At 44.7% G+C, this 9,179-nt stretch overlaps 2 protein-coding genes across 5 annotated transcripts in view; one reads left to right on the forward strand and one right to left on the reverse strand.

The window, feature by feature from the left end:
* The window catches only part of Tmem116 (transmembrane protein 116), a 53,693-nt gene extending 49,880 nt beyond the window's left edge, over nucleotides 1–3,813 (forward strand). For all 4 annotated transcript variants that reach the window (XM_031337712.1, XM_031337713.1, XM_031337711.1 and 1 more), the window contains 3 exons: nucleotides 1,364–1,508; nucleotides 2,068–2,141; nucleotides 3,353–3,813. In XM_031337712.1, coding sequence (XP_031193572.1) covers nucleotides 1,364–1,508; nucleotides 2,068–2,141; nucleotides 3,353–3,559 — 426 coding nt within the window. In that variant the 3' untranslated portion in view covers nucleotides 3,560–3,813. The remainder of the gene's footprint in view (nucleotides 1–1,363; nucleotides 1,509–2,067; nucleotides 2,142–3,352) is intronic.
* Nucleotides 3,814–7,397: 3,584 nt separating this feature from the next.
* The window catches only part of LOC116104634 (disintegrin and metalloproteinase domain-containing protein 1b-like), a 3,336-nt gene continuing 1,554 nt past the window's right edge, over nucleotides 7,398–9,179 (reverse strand). The window contains exon 2 of the mRNA XM_031391137.1: nucleotides 7,398–9,173. Coding sequence (XP_031246997.1) covers nucleotides 7,896–9,173 — 1,278 coding nt within the window. The 3' untranslated portion in view covers nucleotides 7,398–7,895. The remainder of the gene's footprint in view (nucleotides 9,174–9,179) is intronic.

A 9,179-nucleotide genomic window follows, 5' to 3' on the forward strand; every position in this document is an offset into this window, starting at 1 on the left:
TGAGGGGGCAGGAGGTGACACAGTAGGATAGTGGGGGTGGGCGTGGCTGAGGGGGCAGGAGTGTGGAGGGTGCTAAACAGTGAGCCCGACTCAACATGGTAGCCAGCCAGATCTTGTGAGAAACACCTGTGATACCAGCACTTGGACCAGGAGGACAAAACTATACCCAGTCATGGGGCAAATGTGAGGTCAGCCTGGGCTACAGGACACCCTACCTCTGAAGACCAAAACAAAAACAAAACTAGAATTGAAATTTTCTTTTTTTGTTTTGTTTTGTTTTGGTTTTGGTTTTGGTTTTTTTGTTTGTTTGGTTGGTTTGGTTTGGTTTTTTTGGTTTTTTCGAGACAGGGTTTCTCTGCATAGCCCTGGCTGTTCTGGAACTCACTCTGTAGACCAGGCTGGCCTCGAACTCAGAAATCCGCCTGCCTCTGCCTCCCAAGTGCTGGGATTAAAGGCATGTGTCACCACCACCCAGCTAGAATTGAAATTTTGAATGTTCACTAAAGCCTTTGGAGTGTTAAACAGTGTACCTGAGTTGTCGGTACAACTATTCAGACTTGGTAAGATTTTTTTACCAAGGTTATTGGCTATTTGTGTCCCAGAAAATAAGCATGTTGTGCTTCTGAAATGTCCCCCCTTGGTTCTTCACCTAGCTCATCCTTGGTAGATCGCTGGAAAATGGGGAGAAACATTGCATTCCTTGTAAGGATGAGAAGAGGTTTTCTTTTTTTCTTTTCTTTTCTTTTTTTTTTCTTTTTTTTTTTTTGATTTTTTTTCGAGACAGGGTTTCTCTGCATAGCCCTGGCTGTTCTGGAACTCACTCTGTAGACTAGGCTGGCCTTGAACTCAGAAATCCACCTGCCTCTGCCTCCCAAGTGCTGGGATTAAAGGCGTGCGCCACCACCGCCCGGCAAGAAGAGGTTTTCTAAAACTCCTTTTTGCTCACAGTTGAGAACTTAAGCTCAGTCTTTGCACTAATGGACCTCGGGGTACATTTTAAGAGATGGACTAGTTAGAACTTACCCTAACTTCCTGGGTGGGAAAGTAGCTTATTAGTAGAATGTGTGCCAACCATGTGCAAGCCCCACTTACACAGGAAAACAACCTCCTCCCCGTGTATGTTGTGATTTGTTTGAGGGCTGGGAGAGCTGAGGTTGGTGTCGTTCACTTATTGAACATGAGAACCAAAAGTGTGGCTCATAGCCGTTGCTCTAAGAGAAACTCTGGGCCTGGGCAGTTCTCCAAAGCTCGAATGGTAAGGGTACGAGAAGGAGTTTCCCTGACTGTGGCTCCTTGTAGAGGGAGCCCTCTACAACATGTACTAAGCCACAGGCCAACTCTCCACAATTACACTCATGTTTAGGTCTTACTCGTCCATGCCCAGATGTTATATAAGAAGTTTGTGAAATCGATGGGCCTTCTGGAGAGTGAGCAGTGGGCAGTGATTCACACGGTGGGCCAGCGAGTGCGCTTCTTCTCAGTGGCCTTTGTGTGCTGCTGGGGTCCAGGTTAGTGCCTTAGTCAAAAGAGTTGGAGGTGAAGAAGATGACTGTGGGGTTGGTCAGACAAAATCCTAACTGCGTATTCCTGTCCAGCTTGTAAATTTTGTTTATTGCTTTTGTTTTTTAAGACAAGGTCTCATTATATAGACTAGGCTGGCCTCAAATTCACAGAGATCCACCTGTGTTGGCTTCTGCCTCTGCCTCAAGTCCTGGGATTAAAGACATGCATCACTGCACCAGGCATCAATCTGCAAGTTTCAGTCAGTAAGGACTAGAAGTCCAAAGCCAAAGACTCAGAGGCTCACATAACTGGTGAACCTTAGCACTGCTCTTCAGCGTCCTCTAGCTTCTATCCAGGGAATGCTCAGGCACACGCACTGAGAGCGTGAACCTTAGCACTGCTCTTCAGCATCCTCTAGCTTCTATCCAGGGAATGCTCAGGCACACGCACTGAGAGCGTGAACCTTAGCACTGCTCTTCAGCGCCCTCTAGCTTCTATCCAGGGAATGCTCAGGCACACGCACTGAGAGCTGACAGCATCTCATCTCACCCGCCGTGCTTGCAGCTGTCACACTGCTGATCATGAAGTTGGCTGAGCATCAGGAGACTTCCCTGAACATGGCCCTCTCTATGCTCCAGGTAATGCCTTCCAAAGCCACAATCTCGTGTCTGCACCTCTGTGTCCTATTCTCCTGTCCTACCATTTTAGAACAGTTTTCCTTCACTGTATGTCTTTGTGCATTGCAAAGAGAACATGTGATTTTTACACTTACTTGTAAGGAATATAAAAACCTTCTCAAAGGCAAGCTAGTACAAGTACTTCTGGGTATAGTGTGGAGCACATGTATCTCTGTGCAACTTTGTTTTGATATGTAGAAGCCATGGCAGGGGAATAAGTTCTTACAGGCTGTGCACTTGTGAGGTCCAGGTAATGCTAATGTTCCCCATCCAGAGTAAACCAAGTGGCGCAAGCTGCTCCTAGAGAGGAAGCAGTGGGTGGTTAAGGGATGCTTGTCCTCTATCCTCCATTATCAGAAGAAAACCTTTGTCACTGTGCTGTAGAACAGTGTTCTCTGAGTAATGGATCCATAACTGAAGCTACTATATTGCTGTCATGCATACACTAAGCAATCTAACTAACCATGAGCTGTCTACAGCAAGGTGTAATGTGAAGTCTGTATGAGCTTGGGTATAGTTCAGTAGCTCAAGTGAGAATGTTGCACATGGGATTGAGACCTCTCCTTTCCTCTCCCCCTCCCCCTCTCTCCCTCTGTTCCCCTCTCCCTCTCTGTCTCTGTCTCTCTGTCTCTCTGTCTCTCTGTCTGTCTCTCTCTCTGTGTCTCTCTCTGTCTCTCTCTCTCTGTCTCTCTGTCTCTCTCTGACACACACACACACACACACACACACTAGATTGTAGCAGCCACATGAACCAGGTTCCTGAAAGAAAAGCTGGGGTCTTGGAGTTGGGGATGGACAACAAGAGAAATAACGAGACCAAGACAAAGTTTCTGATCAAGGTCCGATGTTTACTTAAGAGACTCTTTATATATAAGAAAGGAACCCATCCCCCTCAATGCCAGGATCTCATCGACTCTTTAGCATCTTATTGTTAGTCAGAAACTCCTCAGGCCCATAGACTCTGTAACACAGTAGGTGCTGGCTCCTCTTAGGAAACTTCAGAGGACAATAGAGTTCTCTTATCTCAGAAAACTCCACCCTAGGTGGGCCAGCAGGGACTGGGGGAAGACTACACTAGATGTGTAACCATGCTTTATAAGGAAGGGCTGAGGGACCTATTCCTGGACTTAACGAGGCTGAAGGTTGGGCTTCCCACTCTCCATCTCCCCTAGGCTCTCACAGCAGCATCCCAGGGACTGCTCAACTGTGGCATTTATGGCTGGACACAGTGCAAGTTCCTGCAGATAAAGCGTGAGCCTCGCCATGATGCAGACACTCAGACCCCACTGCTGTGCTCACAGAAGAGAATTTATAGCAGAAGCCCAAACCCAGCGGAGTCTCCTCTTGTCTTTGCTTCCAGCTCTTCCACCATTCTTTGAGACCCTAGAACTGGAATGTCAGGGAGTGAATGCTTCACATGAGTGGACTCTCCTCTGGCCATACCCCAGACTGAAGAGCTGAAAGAAAACGTTGGACCATTGTCAGTAGCAGTTCTGGGTGTACTCAGAAGCAGCTCTCCAAATGCTCATTCAGGGAGATATAGCTGCTTTCCATCCAAGAAACTCATTACTTTAACAAGTAATAGATTTATTTACATCTCTTGAAGAAAAAATAAATTTCCGGTTCATATGTATGTGCGTCATTTGCAAGCTCTCTGTTCCGTGAAGGCAAGAGAAGCAGGAAGCCACACAGCAACTTGTAGTTGTGTGGCTACAGTTATTGCAATAAGCTGCAATATTGTAATATTACATGGAGGCCTGAGACTGTCACACAGCCACATCTCTTGTCACACACCTCATTCTTAGTGGTTTACTGCTTTTCTTTAAAAAAAAATAAAAAATAAAAAATAAAAGATTAATTTATTATATATAAGTACACTGTAGCTGTCTTCAGACTCTCCAGAAGAGGGCATCAGATCTCATTACAGATGGTTGTGAGCCACCATGTGGTTGCTGGGATTTGAAAGGACCTCTGGAAAAGCAGTCAGTGATCTTAACCCTCTGAGCCATCTCTCCAGCCCCACTTCATAAGGTTTCTATTGCAGACACATTGATAGACATGTATTTCTGGACTGCACTGAGATCAGAAGGTCTCCAGAATTTGGGTCAGAGAAACAGGCTTATGTCGTGAACAGAAGTGACCTACACTAAGGTTGCTGAGAGCACACCCATCAGTCAGTCATTGTCTTAAGGTCAGGAATTCTGCCAGATGGAGGGGTGGGGAAGGTCCCAGGAGATACATAGAGCTGAACCCAGAAGAAATCCCTGTGCTTTGACTTGCAGGTTTCACTGGCATCCAGCCTGTAATAGCCAAAGCCAAAGCAAGAGTTGTGTCTGTATATAAGGACATAGTTTAAATAACTATGGGAATACTAATATCCCATGGAACACTAGTAATAAAGAATAAGAATCATTGAGGGCTGGACTGTGGTGGCACATGCTTTTAATCCCAGCACTTGGGAGGCAGAGGCATGCAGATTTCTGAGTTTGAGGCCAGCCTGGTCTACAGAGTGAGTTCCAGAACAGCCAGCCAGGGCTATGCAGAGAAACCCTGTCTTGAAAAACCAAAAAAAAAAAAAAAAAAAAAAAAAAAAGAAAGAAAGAAAGAAAAAAAAGAATCATTGATATGTAAAACTTAGTGAGTTGCCTACTTTAGAAAAAGTAATTGGCTTATTTATAAAAGATGGCACTGAATATAGATGGTACACATATATATTTATATGAACATGGAGGGGGCTGGAAAGTATGGAAGTGGGCTCCAGAACAAGGGTTGAGAGATCTGTTGTCAGTACAGACCAGAAGACAGGATATGATGAGCAAGAGAAAGGAAGACATCATTTGTTAAAGGGAGGAGCATCCAGAATTGGAGGAGCACTGAGGGTGGGAGCCAGTGTAGTAACAAACATACATTGAGCACAGGGTTATTAGGGTGTGCTCATCCCTGACTGGATGCTCCATAGGCCATACACCTCCAGTGGGATGGCCTCCAGCATCCTTAAACTCCATTTTTCTGCCTGGACCCTCATCCAGACTTTTGTGATGCTAAAGTTTTTTTTTTTTTTCACAGTGGTAAATATCACAGCAAAGTCAAGTATGGACATTTCCTTATCTACAGTAAAACAATTCAGCTGTAATATGGTCAAGTGTGTAACTCTTGTCCTCACCATTCTAGGAAAGTGAAGTGTTTGAGATTCGCCTTTGTACAATGTGAAGTCACAAAAAACTATTTTCACACATGTAAAGACAAATTTTAAGTGTGGCTCTGATTAAACAAATAAGACTTTGAAATGTCTATAATTCCAGTTCATTATACCCACAAGCTTCACAGACTCAGAATCCACCACATGGGGTGGCAGGTCAAGGCCAGAGCACTGGGGTGCTTCCTCCTGTGTAATGATAAAGTTTTCTGTGGTGCCACACTAGATGAGACAGGGCGTGTGCTTATGGAATAGGGCAGTGGAAGAGCAGACACACATGCACACACAAGAAGACACTATTAGAAAGACAGAAAATTTTGAAAGCTGAGTTTCAAAGCAGGTGAAAATTTATCTTACAGTCTTGTTTAAACCAATTTTCTTTCCTATTGCTGGAAGCTAAACTGTTTTTTTTTCTCCCCATTGGAAAAAAACATTTGATTGAGTCAAACCATTAAACCATAATGATAAAATTCTGTTTCAGAAGAAATTTGGAGAAACAAAGAACCATTCTCTTTTTCAGGTGAATGTAACAGTTTGAACTGTATCTGGTGGTTTACAGATGTAATCTCAAGATTCCAGAGCCTGAGGCAGGAAGATTACTGTGAGATTGAGGCCAGCCTGGGCTACATAGTTGGAAGCCTGTCCCTAGGCTACAAATATGAGACACTATATTAAAAACAGAAGTAACATTTGACTTCATCAATTACAGAACTATATCAATTTGGGGATATCTTATTTTGTTTTTCTTTTTCCTTTTTTTTTTTTTTTTTTTTTTTTTTTTTTTTCTTTTTTTTTTTTTTTTTTTTTTTGGTTTTTCGAGACAGGGTTTCTTTATATAGCCCTGGCTGTCCTGGAACTCACTCTGTAGACCAGGCTGGCCTCGAACTCAGAAATCTTCATGCCTCTGCCTCCCAGGTGCTGGGATTAAAGGTGTGCGCCACCACCACCACCACCACCCGGCTTATTTTATTTTTCTTCAGGTGAGCTCCAGACAAGGGAGTGCAGTTTGATTCAGTGGAATGAGAAAAGATGAGCTCAGGCCCAGTGAGAGACACATCTGACCCTGGACCCCAGGGAGAGGTGCATCTGACCTTGGTCCCCCAGGGAGGAGAATGAGCCCTGGACTTGAGAGCATCGCTATCTGCAGCACGTGTTCCACACTATCACTTCCCTTTGTTTCTCCCAAGTCTGGAGACCAATATAGAATCTGGAATTGGCTTTAGGAAACTAAGGAAAGTGCCAGGGTCTTGGCTGGCTTGAGGCAACCCAACCAAGGCAGGGACAGGATTTACAAAAGTCATCACTAGACTCTATTGGGGAGTATGTGGCTGGGTACTACGGGGATACCAACATTTAGACTACTGGATATTTTCCTCATAATACCATCAACATGTGGGCAAGATGATTCATGAGAAAGGCTGTACTTTCTAGAAACAGTGATAGCACAAAACAGCTTTATTTTCTCTTACTTTATTTTGTTTTTAGATTAAGTCTTGCTAGGTAGCCCAGGCTGGCCTTAAACTTGCAGTCTCCTCTCCTCAGCCTTCCGAAAGCTGGCACACACCACCTCGCAGGCTGTCTTAGTACTGGTTGCTTCTCCTCTTCTAGAACACTTATGCTTGTTTGTTGTGTAGTGCTCATATGTGTACAGATGTGGGGGTGCGCGTGCTCAGGCATGCAGCATAAAAGCGGTGTTTCACATATTCCTCTCGTATCCCCTGCCTATTCCTTTGAAGCAGGGTCTTTCTGAGAGCCTGGATTTTCTAGGCTAGAAGCCACCAAGCCCCAGTGATCCTCTTGCTTTTGTCCTGTTGTGCTCTGGGCATGTATAAGATATCTGTTTCGCCAGGTGAGTGTGGAGATCTGAACTCCATTCCTCATGATTGTATAGCAAGTACTCTTTGACCCTGAGCTATGGCTGAAATCTGTAATACTGGCTTCTCTACTCCAGATTGAAAGTCAGGGCATTCCTCCTTAATGAGTACAGCCCTGCCCACAACAAAATGGACTCAACACATACATACATGGGACCTGAAGACGTGTCTAACAGTAGAAGTTTTATTTAAAGGCTTGTCCTTGAATATATAGTTTTGGGCAAGTTAGAACAGTGAATGTCATGGAAATTGTCCTTACATAATAGGTAATTGTTACTTGAAATGAAAGTTTTGGGAATAGTGAGAAATTCAGGAACATAGTATATTACATATATCCCCCCCCCCAAAAAAAAATTATGTGGAGGAAAGCATGTCCTGAAAAACCGTTTCTGGTGACCAAAAAATCAGCCCAAAGATATGAAAACAAGAATATCCAAAGTTATAGGGCAAGTTCAAATGAAATGTATAAACTAAAGTACTGAAATAGTATGCTAACACTTGTCCACTAAACAATAGTGACAGACGGCTCCTTCCTCCCTCGCCCAGGGAGAGTGGCAGCTCTCGGTTCCCACAGCCTCTGCTTCCAGGAGCCTCATCCTCAGGGCTGCAAGAGGCTTAGCTATTTATTGGCTTTATGTCCCCCACTTATTCCTCTCCCTCTTCTTCTAAGTTGTCTGTGTTTTCGGCTTCTTCCTCTTCTACGTTTGCCTCTTCTGATCCTTCCTTTTCTACTGCTTCTTCTTCGGCTGCTTCTTCCTTTATCTCCAGCTCCTCCTCCTCCTCTTCTTCTTCTTTCTCAGCCTCTTCTGGTAGGACCTCTTCCTCCTCCTCCTCCTCCCTTTCTGGAACCTCCTCTAACTCTGAAGGCTCTGCTTCGGAAGCAGGCTCTGACCTGCTGTAAGCAGTTATGACGCATATGATTATTAAGAGTATCATGAGTACCAGAATGACGGCCAGAACGATCAGTTTTAAGTTAAGGATCAGCTCTTCTGTACTGGATTGGGTAGAGTTTTGTCCTGTAGTATTGTCATCTGGCATAGAAACAGGGGGGCCACTGTCCACACTGCCTCCAGCACCTTCATTTTTGCAGTCAGGAGGTTCAAATCCAAATGAACAATGGCAGTTCCCCAGATCATTGCACACCCCGTGCTCGTGGCATTGTCCCCTGGGATTACAGGGTTGTTGGGGTATGGTGAAGTCCTTACAAATGGAATTCTCACAAACTTTATCTCTGCCACAGTAAGTCTTGTTCCTCACGTGTCCCTCATCAAGGGCGCCTTCCTTGTCAGACATATCTAAACTCCAGCACCAGTCCTCGACTTGAGGGACCTGGATCAGCATGTGGTTGTGTTTGATTTGTGGCAGGAAGGCTACCTCTGTACAGATAAGTTTCCCGCACATTGTATTTTGATCTGAACACTTGTTATAATTTCTCGGATTGTCAGAAGAGAAGCCACAGTTTCCAAACCGGTCCCCTCTTGTGTTCAGAGAGGTGTAGCAATTATCTGGGGCAGACTTTGCACCATAGCCAAAAACACGTGAGCACTGGAAGCTCGGGTCCATGCACTTACCCTCAAAACAAAAGAATGTTCCATGGCAAACAGAGCCATCTTGAGCTATCCTGTCCTCAGGGCATTTTGCAGAGGTCCCGTTGCAGTATTCTTCCAGGTCACATGGTCCATCAGCAGGACGGCAAACATCTCCTTTCTTTTTAAATTTACATTGAAAACAGCAAAGTTCATCACTACACTGTGAGTCTCCCTTTAGTTTACAGTCGTTATCACAACACTGACTTTTATCACAGTCACTACCACAGTCACACTGCTCCAAATCCTCCACCATACCATTTCCACAATTGGTGGCTCTGCGCTTGCGGCTCTGGCGCCAAGGCTCATCAAGCAGGCAGTCCCCGCTGTGGTCGTGGAGGAA

Source organism: Mastomys coucha, unplaced genomic scaffold (assembly GCF_008632895.1).
Source record: "Mastomys coucha isolate ucsf_1 unplaced genomic scaffold, UCSF_Mcou_1 pScaffold22, whole genome shotgun sequence".
NCBI lineage: Eukaryota > Metazoa > Chordata > Mammalia > Rodentia > Muridae > Mastomys > Mastomys coucha.